Source organism: Podarcis cretensis (genome assembly GCF_951804945.1).
Source record: "Podarcis cretensis genome assembly, chromosome: 8".
In the NCBI taxonomy this organism is placed as follows: Eukaryota; Metazoa; Chordata; class Lepidosauria; order Squamata; family Lacertidae; genus Podarcis; species Podarcis cretensis.
The window spans coordinates 5993949-6006189 of NC_137177.1; the positions used below are offsets into that span (position 1 = coordinate 5993949).

A 12241-nucleotide genomic window follows, 5' to 3' on the forward strand; every position below is an offset into this window, starting at 1 on the left:
ACAACCGGCCACATTGAAGACACATTAACCTCAGCCTTTCAGACCGGCCAGATCTTTTCTGCCGCTCCACGGAGGGGGGTCAGAGGAGAAAAAGGAGTCGAAAAACTTCAGAAAGGCATCGCAAAATGCCACAAAGCAGCCCCATTGAGGCTTTCAAATGAGCAACGTGGAATCAAAGCAAAAAGGCTAGACTGAGAAAGTCAAGAAATAGTTAGCCCTGCATGAGAGAGGTTTTGTCCCCGGCTGCTTTTTCGGTTTTGTTCTTAAGTATACCCAATGCATCTATTTTGCTCAAATTTGCTACAGGGACGCTTCAAAACACCGGTCAATATTTAGTTTATTTTGTTGTTTTTTTAAGCCATATCTCTTAAACCACAAAGTTAACCCGAGAATGAGGCGTGCCTCTATTTATACCGACTAGGGGTGACAGCTAATATACTCGAAATGAAAATGTTTTAAAATATATATATTTCCAAAGTGGCATTCCTCTCTCTTTCCTTTTTCCCCCATCCAAAAATTTCCATTTGACACTTGCCAATCAAACCCCGGGGTGGGCGGAGGGAGGGAAGAGATAAATATTTACAAATAAGAAGTTGAGATGGGAAGTGTTGAAGGGATGGAGGCTGTTTTAAAGCAGACAGGTTCCAGCCCTGTCTGACTTTATCGCTGTGAGTTCTAGAGTTACTAACTTCACAAGCCACAAAGTTATTTTTTCTCTTCCGAAAGAGCAGGCAATAAGAAAACTACGTATCTATAAAAACACACACAAACACGCAGACCTATCATTCCTTTTTTTTTTTTTACTTGTTGAGTTTTTGTCGTGTGCTTCTAAGAGTCTAGGCCAGAAGATAAGACATCTTTCAGAACAGATTTCGCAAACGACACCGAGTTCTATCCCAAAAACACATTATTATTATTATCATCACCATCCTCGCCATCACTTACCCTTTGTGCCATCAGACGCTGGGAAGTTTGTTCTCTCGGGCTTTCTTTCCGTCTTCCTTCTCCCCCTTGGGGGGAGGCGGCTCTGGGGGGGCCAGAGAAACTTCAGTCCTTTCCAAAAAGGAGATCTTTCATTTTGGGCCCCTCTCTGACCCCATCGTTCCAAGAAGACCAACCAAGTGAGAGATGGAAATTGTTTCAAACAGTTTGGCTATTGTTGCCTTGGGTAGGGGGTTTTGTTTTGGTGGGGGAGGAAAAAACCTATTTTCCTTTCAGGGACGGCCGGTTTCTCCGTGGATCGCTCAGCAGCAAGAATAATAATTTTTTTAAAAAAATAGCCCCCCCCCCCAAAAAAAAGAGAGAGGGGAAAAAAAATCTAACCTTTTACACTCACACACGTACAGATATAGAAAACAAACCTAAGCCAGCTTGCTAGTGAGGTTGCCGGGATGACAGATCTGCGTGGATGTGTTTGCATGGGGGGGGGGGGAAGGCTAGAGTTCCTTATTTCCTTCCTTGCGGGTATCTTCTTCCTCCCAAGTAGACCCTTTCTTCTGCCTTTTGGCTGTCGTAGCTGCCCATCAAGTGCTGCGAGGTGTCAGACTTCAAGTGACTGATGGTCCTCGTAGAGGAAAAAAAAATATCAACAACCCGGTGGTAGTTTGAAATTAGAAGGGGGGGGGAGGAGAGAGAGAGAAAGAGAGAGAAGGGGTGTGTGTGATGATCAAACACCACCACCCCCTTCTCCAAAACACTCCTTTCTCTCTCTCCCCCCTTTCTTTTCTTTTCTTCCCCCCTTCTCCTTCTCCTCTCCTTTTAAAAGATGGACATCGTCTCTCTCTTCTTCTTCTTCTTCTCTCTCCCCCCCCCCCCGGCTCCTTTCTCCTCCCTCTCCCCTTTTAAATGGTTGTGGCTTCAATCCTATCAAAGCAAGAAGCCAGGAATGAAAAGGAAAACCGGGTTGGGGGGGAGGATGGAGAGAGAGAGAAGAAGAAGAAGAAGAGGAGGAGGAGGAGAGTAGGTGTAAGAAGGGAGGTGTGGGGGGGCTCAGAGGTTCCAAAAAGCCCCCCCACCCAGCACCTCCACCAAGGAAGATTCAGCTCCCACAACACACCCCAGCCCCCTCTGCTCAGCAAACAGAGGAGCTGGGGCGGGGAATTGGGGGGGGGGCACACAGAGAGAATATGGGCTTGTCAATTTCCCCTCCTCTTAAAGCAGCAGTGGATCTGGCGAGGAGGGAAACCAGAAGATGAAATTGACGAGGCTCCCTCTCTCTCTCTCTCTCTCCTGGCTGGGAGTTTGGATTCTAAAAAAAAACCACGATGGCTATTTTTATCTATCTATCTATCTATCTATCTATCTATCTATCTATCTATCTATCTATCTATCTATCTATCTCTTTTTTGAAAGAAAATAATCAATCAAATCGGTTGCCTGCGGTTTCCCTTCGTTGCCTGTCTCTGTTCCTTTGGAGGCTGTTTTGCTTTCTGTATATGTGGAAAGAAGAAGAAGAGGAGGAGGAGGGGAGAAAGACTGAAAGATGCTCTCTCTTGTGCGCTCTGGTTCTCTCCCTCTCTCTCTCTCTCAGCTTCACAGCCCTGAGCTATGAACACATCCGGAAGTAGAAGGGTTTTTTCTTTAACTCGTTCTCTGCCTGCTGCTGCCTCCTCCTCCTCCTCCTCCGATGGGAAAGAGCGGAGGTTATCAGCTGAGCGAGGGGTCCTTCTGGCGGACGAGACAGGCGGCAGGGAGACTCTCCCTCCCCGCCCGAGCACCGTCAAGAGCCGGCTTGGCTCCTTCCCCCTGGGCTGGCCCCAGTTGCTCCCCGAGATCTCCCTCTCTTGGACTTTAGGGGCAGCCGCTCCCCTGAGTTTTTTTTAGCCCCGGCACCTATTTCTGAGGTTGCCGCTAAAATAAAATAAAATAAAATAAAATAAAATAAAATAAAATAAAATAAAATAAAATAAAATAAAATAAAATAAAATAAAATAAAATAAAATAATCCAGACCTGGTAGATCAGGGTTGTCACCTTGTTGTTGTGGGGGGCTTCCCCCCCCAAAAAAAAAACTGGCATTCAGGATTTTAGCAGGTAAAGGCTTTCCCTAGCATGAAGATGCGCGGATCTTGTTATGCTCTGCAGTGCCACTCAACAAACCTGGCAACCTGAGCCCTAGACAAGTGAGCAGGTCTTGCCAGGTCAGCACTGAGCCACAGCCAACAGAACCAGGCAGGTGCCTGTCCGGGGAGCCACAGAAGTTAAACTGCTTTCCCTTGGGGGTGTAGACACACCCAGGACACCAAGGAGCAACCCAAAGGGGGAGAGATCTGGATTAACACCAGGTAGGGAGAGAGGTGTAGCTCCTGATCCGAACTGCAGGGCCCAAGTCCTGTAGGCCTGGTGATGTTGTTCCCCAAAACCATGGACTATGTACTTCCCCCAGCTTAACTGTGGTTAGTTAATTAGTATGGCTTGATCATTGCGCATGCCCCTTTGCAGATGGGAAAGGGTACAAAAATGTTGTTGTTGTTGTTGTTGTTGTTGTTGTTGTTGTTGAAGCCAAATCACCAACAGCGTCATCTAGGGGAGTAACTGCCACAGCAAGTACAATCGTTTTGTATTTTTATGTGGTGAGCCACCCAGTAATCTCCGGATGAAGGGTGGGTATACAAATTTAAATCATCATCACCATCATCATCATCAAGTTAACAATTTTATCGTAGGAAGAGTTTTCTCTGGTTAACCCACCCTAATCAGATGTATAAAATGGACAGTGAAGAAGTTGGGGCATCCAGATGAGCTGACTAGGAAGGGTTTTCAAAGTGAAATTAAGATATGCACAAACACTTTCTGAAATCAAAGATACTGCGCACAGGAAGCAAACAAGATCCGAACATGAAGGATCTCCAAGTCTTGCCAGAGAATCAGGCACATTAAACTATGTGGAGGGAAGTGAAGTGTGGCCCTTTGAAGCTTAATTCTCGACACTGTGTTTGAGGTGTGTGTACGATGGAAAGAGAGGATCAGTGTGCGTACAAAATGTAACAAAAGAGGCCTCTGCCCCAGGAGTTTAGAATCTAAAATTTGACATGGGGAAGCAACGGAGGAGTAGGCAGAAAACAGAAGCGAGACCTGTAGATGGGACCCTATGAACTGAAAACACAGACATTAAAAGTACCTTTGTTATCCACAATAATCTTCCGATAAAAAACAAATAAATTGTAAGCAAGAGTAAACAGGGGGGGGGGGATAATTACACATGTTTACAATGTAACACGGGGACTAAAGTTAATGAATCTGCACAACATATTATGTATTTTATTGACTCGTTTTTAAATAAATAAAAACAATAAATATGAACACTTCTATTCCTTTCTTTTAGATTTATTAAGTTATCTCAGAATAGCAGTCAATTATATGAATTTGGAGGGGAGGATGGAGCCAGTTTACTCATTTTCTTCGCAAAAAGCAGTACCAGGAAACATCCGCCAGTCACTTCTCTGAGAAATTGCCACCTAGGTTTGCTTTGAATTAAAACAGGTTTTTGCTTTTTGTTTTTTTCCTCCCCCTGTTCCTTTTGGCCCCTGTTCCCTGCCACGGATGAGGGAGAGATAAGTGTCTGTCAAGGCAAAATTGGCCTTGGCTTGACATCCTGATTACCCAAGATTGTTAGTTTCAGATTTGAGGAGTACCCATGATGGATAACAGTAATCACTGCTCGGGTCTTTAGCAAGGATGGACAAATTTGCCAGTTTTGGTTTCTCTCAGATTCTCATTGTTCTAATCTTAAATTCAGCTTCTCCACATTGCAGCGTTGGTTTGCAATTTTTAAAAAGAATCCTCATGAAAATTTGCAAGCATTTTAGTGTTTAGTTCTCTCAATTCACACTCTTTGTATTTGCAATTTTGCCGGACACACATTTCTCTCCAAGTGATTTCCTTTAATGTAATGCATTGTTCCATGCTATCACTGACATACGCTCTTCAATGCACACTCCCTTGTATCTGAAGTAGTGTGCATGCACACGAAAGCTTATACCAAGAACAAACTTAGTTGGTCTCTAAGGTGCTACTGGACAATTTATTTTATTTATTTTTTAAGATATTTTGACTTCCCCTATAATATTGCACATTTTGCATGATTTTTTCAGGCAGGATTCGGTTGGAGAACTGCATCGCAAAATTCAGAGAAGCACAAATTTCAAAGGATGGTTTTGGTTTGCATATTGCATATTTCAGGAAGTATGAACATAAGAACACTGGAAGAGACTGCTGGATCAAGCCAGTGGCACAACTAGTCTAACATTACTCCATCCCAGAAGCTAACCAGATGCCTTTGGGAAGAATCCATAAGGAAGACCCAAGCATAAAAGCACTCTCCCCTCTTGCAGTTTCCAGCAGGAACATTACTGCTTCCAAACATGAAATAGGTCGCTTCCCATTAAAATGTAAAAGGTAAAGGGACCCCTGACTATTAGGTCCAGTCGTGGCCGACTCTGGGGTTGCGGCGCTCATCTCGCTTTATTGGCCGAGGGAGCCAGCGTACAGTTTCCGGGTCATGCGGCCAGCATGACTAAGCCGTTTCTGGCGAACCAGAGCAGTGCATGGAAATGCCGTTTACCTTCCTGCCGGAGCGGTACCTATTTATCTAATTGCACTTTGACGTGCTTTCAAACTGCTAGGTTGGCAGGAGCAGGGACCGATAATGGGAGCTCACCCCATCGTGGGGATTCGAACCGCCAATCTTCTGATTGGCAAGTCCTAGGCTCTGTGGTTTAACCCACAGCGCCACCCGCATCCACATGTGCACTGAACCAAATTCCTCCTCTAACCCTTCTATATAGAAAGTCTTGATGGATAGTAGCATTGGGTCCTGGAGTTTTATTCTACAAGGGTTAATTTACTCTCGCATAACTTGGTCACTCCACACATGTGAGTAAATGTGTGGACTGCGGTGCACTGAAAAGCATGGAACTTGAACTGAAATTAGATGATGAGAGTAAAAACCCACATCATTCTGCAGACACATTTGTGTGATAATGTGTAGTACCTTCTCTGTATCTAATCTGCTTCATCCTCTCTTTCTCTCTGACATACACGCACCCAGGCCTCAGATTTAATACACCAGATTGTATACTCAGAGTTGACCCATCAAAATTAGTTGGCACGGCTGTCTTAAGTTTGTCTGTTTCAATGGGTCTGTTCCGATACAACTCGTACATGCTGTTCTACATGTCTACACAAAACTCATTTGCACAATCTAACAGTTGGCTAATATTTCTTTCCCCCCGGCTTTCCTTATTGAACCCTTCCTCTGCTCCTAGGAATTTTGCAACAGCTTGTTCTTTTCTTTCCATTTTTTTAAATAAACAAAAACTCCTGAGCAATTGGAATGTTCGTGGACATTCCATCACCCATATATATACACACACACTGACAAAGTGTATTGCACTCTCGCAGCCAATAGCTACGAGGATTTTAAAGCTTATATTTACTTAATGTGTTGGTCATGTTTGTCTGATTTGGAGGGGAATTCCCCCACCCTCTGCAAATCTGCACATTCTGAGATTTCAAAATCACAGCTGTCTCTCTACCTAAAAGATGTGCCCTAGGACCCCCGTACCTACGGGACTGCCTCTCCTGGTATGCCCCGCGGAGGACCTTAAGGTCCACAAATGACAACATTTTGGAGGTCCCAGGTCGCAAGGTGGTGAGATTGGTCGCAACTAGGGCCAGGGCCTTTTCAGTACTGGCCCCAACCTGGTGGAACGCTCTGTCACAAGAGACCAGGGCCCTGCGAGACTTGACATCTTTCCGCAGGGCCTGCAAGACAGAGCTGTTCCAACTGGCCTTTGGTTTGGACTCAGTCTGACCCTTATGTTTTCCCTCCCCTTATGGATTTGATCTATGGGCTACTTTTAAAATAAGGCTGCATTTTAAATTGCATTTTAACCTGTATTTTAAATTGGTCCCCCCCCCATTATGATTTTACTGTAATTTTATTAGTGTTAGCAGCCCTGAGCCCGGCTCTGGCCGGGAAGGGCGGGGTTTGAATAAAATTTATTATTATTATTATTATTATTATTATTATTATTATTAAGAGTATGCAAATAACAGTAGAAATATGAATAAGTTCTTGTTGTGTGGAGTGGCAAACTGTATGTAGTTTGTTAAGCATGGGCATAGCCAGGAATTTTGTTGCAGGGGGGGCAAAACCTCAGTTTGCCATGTATTTTTATTGATATAGGCTGCCCCCTTGGCTACACCCATGATTTTAAGGGTGTTAAAAAGGTTTTAAGTTTGCCTTCTCAGGAACCATAGTTCCCTGAGAAGGCAAACTTCCATTCCCATGATTCCTTGAGGGCAGCATTGCGTTCCAAATGTGTGGTGTGGATGGTTCCCTCCAAACTCTACAGTTCCTCATGCTTTCGGGAGTGGTGGTTGCCCACGAGAGGACATTCTCTGGGCCAACTCTGGGCTTATGGCGCTCATCTCGCTTTATTGGCCGAGGGAGCCGGCGTACAGCTTCCGGGTCATGTGGCCAGCATGACTAAGCCGCTTCTAGCGAAACAAGAGCAGCGCACAGAAACGCTGTTTACCTTCCCGCTGGAGCGGTACCTATTTATCTACTTGCACTTTGATGTGCTTTCAAACTGCTAAGTTGGCAGGAGCAGGGACCGAGCAACGGGAGCTCACCCCGTCGCAGGGATTCGAACCGCCGACCTTCTGATCGGCAAGTCCTAGGCTCTGTGGTTTAACCCCTTCGCCTCCTGCGTCCCTCATACTCAGAGTAGACCCACTGAAATCCATAGGTAAAGTAAAAGGTAAAGGTACCCCTGCCCGTACGGGCCAGTCTTGACAGACTCTGGGGTTGTGCGCCCATCTCACTTAAGAGGCCAGGGGCCAGCGCTGTCCGGAGACACTTCCGGGTCACGTGGCCAGCATGACATCGCTGCTCTGGCGAGCCAGAGCCGCACACGGAAACGCCGTTTACCTTCCCGCTGGTAAGCGGTCCCTATTTATCTACTTGCACCCGGAGGTGCTTTCGAACTGCTAGGTTGGCAGGCGCTGGGACCGAGCAGCGGGAGCGCACCCCGCCGCAGGGATTCGAACCGCCGACCTTTCGATCGGCAAGTCCTAGGCGCTGAGGCTTTAACCCACAGCGCCACCTGCGTCCCACTGAAATCCATGCACCTAAGTAAATAATGCTTAATAAGTTTTCTCTGAGGTCTAGCATTGGATACAGCCCCCATGACTAGTAAATGCTGACAAGTGAGAGCTGCAACAAAGTGTTGTGGTGTAGAGTGCTCCTGCTCAGGGTTCCACGCAGTCACTGCTTCTTCAAGGATACCATTTCTCTCTACTGCCTAGTTTTCCAACTTTTATTTCTCTCCCAGTCAAAATGCCAGCCTTCTGTGACCACTGAGCCCATTCAGTCCTCAGTGGGATATGCTTTTGGCTCCTTCTGACATTTCTCCCACAAATATTTTTATCCTGATATCTCCACTCCTTATGGGCTTCCCATGAACATGCTTCTGGCTCTTATACTTAGTGCTGTTCTACTTGGAGAAACGAGTTTGCTATTAATATATACGATCAATGTCTCCACTTACGTATTTTGCTAAGCCTTGTTTTAAAAAAATAAAAAGGAGTCATTGATTCCTCACGGCACCCTAAGGCCATGCAATCAATCAATCAATCAATCAATCAATCAAAATGTTATAAGATTTACATCCTGCCATTCCACTGGATGAACGGCAAAGTGGCTTACACTAAAAGAGTGGATCCAAAGGTGGCTTTTTGGTTAAGGAAAGCCTTTTATATACAGTGGTACCTTGGGTTACATACGCTTCAGGTTACATACGCTTTAGGTTACCAACTCTGCTAACCCAGAAACAGTGCTTCAGGTTAAAAACTTTGCTTCAGGACAAGAACAGAAATCGTGCTCTGGTGGCACGGCAGCAGCGGGAGGCCCCATTAGCAAAAGTGGTGCTTCAGGTTAAGAACAGTTTCAGGTTAAGAACGGACCCTCCGGCACGAATTAAGTACTTAACCCGAGGTACCACTGTATAACCTTTAGGAGACATCTGAAGGCAGCCCTGTAGAGGGAAGCTTTTTAAGGTTTAATGTTTTACAGTGGTACCTCGGGTTAAGAACTTAATTCGTTCTGGAGGTCTGTTCTTAACCTGAAACTGTTCTTAACCTGAGGTACCACTTTAGCTAATGGGGCCTCCCGCTTCTGCCACCGCGCGATTTCTGTTCTCATCCTGAAGCAAAGTTCTTAGCCCGAGGTACTATTTCTGCGTTAGCGGAGTCTGTAACCTGAAGTGTCTGTAACCCGAGGTAATAATAATAATAATTTATTATTTGTACCCCGCCCATCTGGCTGGGTTTCCACAGAAACCAAAAATACAGTAAAATCACACATTAAAAACTTCCCTGAACAGTGCTGCCTTAAGATGTCTTCTGAATGTCAGGTAGTTGTTTATCAATAATACTGTACTATGCTTTTATATATGCCAGAAGCCGCTCAGAGTGGTTGGGACTGTCCCCGGGAAACGGGGACGTCTGGTAACCATAGTCAAACCAACAATTCAAGTTTCGCTGGATAGGTACATAATAGGAGCTGAAGCTCACTAGAGTTTTCCTGTAAACTTGCTAGAGAGGAACGCTGTGAGAGACGCTCCCACCGTCAGTGGCGTAGCGTGCGGGGTGCAGGGGGGGCCGGCCGCACTGGGCGCAACATCTGGGGATTAGGGTTAGGGGGCGCAAATCCACGGGTTAGGGGGCGCAAATCCATGAGTTAGGGGGTGCAAATTACTTGCCTTGCCCCGGGTGCTGACAACCCACGCTACGCCACTGCCCACCGTGCCCTGACAGGGGAAGCACATAGCTAAATATTGTCCTACCTGCCTGGGCAAACTCTCTTCCTCTTTCCATCTGAGAGCATCTGCTAAGCTTGAGGTCCATGCTCAGTCTACATCTTAAGCTAGACTTAAGTATGTCTTTGTAACTCAATGACCATTTTAAGCCTGTCTGAACAAAGCTGCTGTATCTGTTACTCTTCAACAAGTATTCCTAGTGAGTAAATGTCATTTTCATGTTTTGCAAGACTGCACGATTATTGTTTTAAGGGGAAGAAAGGGAAGAAATATCAGGAAAATCCAGTCTGCCTTAAAGCATTCAGGATTAGTTAAATGGCTAAAACTAGATTCGCTTTAAGCTGCAAAGGGATGGCACTCTGTTGAATTCACAAATGTGAGGAAGGAAGGAAAATTTGTAATAAATACAGTGTTGTCTTTCAAGAAAAAGAGGTACCAGAACTCATGAAAAACACCTCCCTTGTTCTCAACCAGAACCAGGGCTTTTTCGGCTGTGGCCCCGATCTGGTGGAACGCTCTGTCAGAAGAGACCAGGGCCCTGCAGGACTTGACCTCTTTCCGCAGGGCCTGCAAGACAGAGCTGTTCCACCAGGCCTTCGGCCAAGGCACAGTCTGACCCCCTCCTTTGACCCCCTCACAGAACTCTAGCCCAATGGTTGCCATGAATTTGATGTGAATTAATTTTATAATGAAATGATTTTAGAAAGTTGTATTATTTTGTTGTTGTTAGCCTGAATAAATATATCCTCTCCTAGGATCTATTCACATCCCAACATAAACAAGGAAAGGAGGAGAGTGCCATCTTCTTCTTCTATTTTTTTTTTTAAATAATTTTTATTCATTTTTCAAACACATAATAGAAACAAAACACAAAACAAAAACACAAAACACAAAACAAAAACATACAAAACATTTAAACAAGTATAACTTCATAATTGTATTTTCATACACCTTCTTTCCTTTGACTTCCCCATACCTCCCCATCCCTGCATCCTTGTTTTATGGTTCTTTAGCAACCCTTTGGTCAATTTATCTTGATTCCCTTTCATTAAATTTCCTTTACTTTTTTAGTTACAGCTGTAATTCTCTGTTTCTTACCCCTTGACATCTTAGCATTCCTCAATTTTACAACAGTTTTTAAGGTATATTTTAAATTTCTTCCAGTCCTCTTCCACTGGTCACTGGTCACCGTGACCCCTTCCCCTGGTCACGGATTCTGCCCGTCATCTCAGCCAGTCCCATAAAGTCCATCACCTTTGTTTGCCATTCTTCCAGAGTAGGTAGTTCTTGCCTCTTCCAATACTTTGCCAGTAGGCCATCTTCTTCTTCTGGGAGCCAAATGCTCAGTCAGTAGAGCACGAGACTCTTAATCTCAGGGTTGTGAGTTCGAGCCCCACATTGTGCAAAAAAATCCTGCATTGCAGGGGGTTGAACTAGATGATGCTTGTGGTCCCTTCCAACTCTTTGTTTTTGTTGTTTAGTCGTTCAGTCATGTCCGACTCTTCGTGACCCCATGGAGCAGAGCACGCCAGGTCCTCCTGTCTTCCACTGCCTCCCGCAGTTTGGTCAAACTCATGCTGGTAGCTTCGAGAACACTGTCCCACCATCTCGTCCTCTGTCGCCCCCTTCTCCTTGTGCCCTCCATCTTTCCCAACACCAGGGTCTTTTCCAGGGAGTCTTCTCTTCTCATGAGGTGGCCAAAGTCTTGGAGCCTCAGCTTCAGGATCTGTCCTTTCAGTGAGCACTCAGGGCTGATTTCCCTAAGAATGGAGAGGTTTGATCTTCTTGCAGCCCATGGGACTCTCAAGAGTCTCCTCCAGCACCATCATTCAAAAGTATCAATTCTTCGGCGATCAGCCTTCTTTATGGTCCAGCTCTCACTTCCATACATCACTACTGGGGAAACCATAGCTTTAACTTCTATTTGACAGGAGGTGATGGGACCAGTGGCCATGATTGTGTATACAGAGGGCTTATCCACACCTCCAATTGCTCCACTGTTTCGGAGTGGGTTTTCCAGGGGAAGTGGCAGGGAAAAGTAAAAGTCGCAGTGGCTCTCTGGGCTTTCAGACAGGAGACATTCCCATCTCTACCTGGAGACATTGGAGGATTAAAGCGGAGACCTTTTGCACGCAAGACCACTGAGTTACAGTTTTCTCCTGAAGAGGCAAAAGGAAGCCTCCTATATTACTCGTGAGTCAAGTCCTGGAAAGAGGAAGGAAAAGAAGTGGGGACGAGAAAGGAGATGTTTGAAAGTCATTAGAAGAATTTATAATACAGGGTGCCCGGGTAAAATGGAATAGCAGCGTTAACCCGATCACAACGACAAGCAGCTGAGATCATGTGAGCTGAAGGAAAGAGATCTGAGGGACACAAGACGAAGAACGGACAATAGTAGCGAGAGAAGGAGGCGAGGGG

The 12241-nt window shown here is 45.4% G+C and overlaps 2 protein-coding genes across 2 annotated transcripts in view; one reads left to right on the plus strand and one right to left on the minus strand.

Annotated features, from left to right (window-relative positions):
* Positions 1 to 2265, minus strand: part of MEIS3 (Meis homeobox 3) — a 76973-nt gene extending 74708 nt beyond the window's left edge. The window contains exon 1 of the mRNA XM_079985653.1: positions 946 to 2265. Within this exon, the coding sequence (XP_079841779.1) occupies positions 946 to 957 (12 nt within the window). The 5' untranslated portion in view covers positions 958 to 2265. The remainder of the gene's footprint in view (positions 1 to 945) is intronic.
* Positions 1 to 12241, plus strand: part of PSMD8 (proteasome 26S subunit, non-ATPase 8) — a 328475-nt gene that overhangs the window by 129609 nt on the left and 186625 nt on the right. The window lies entirely within an intron of this gene.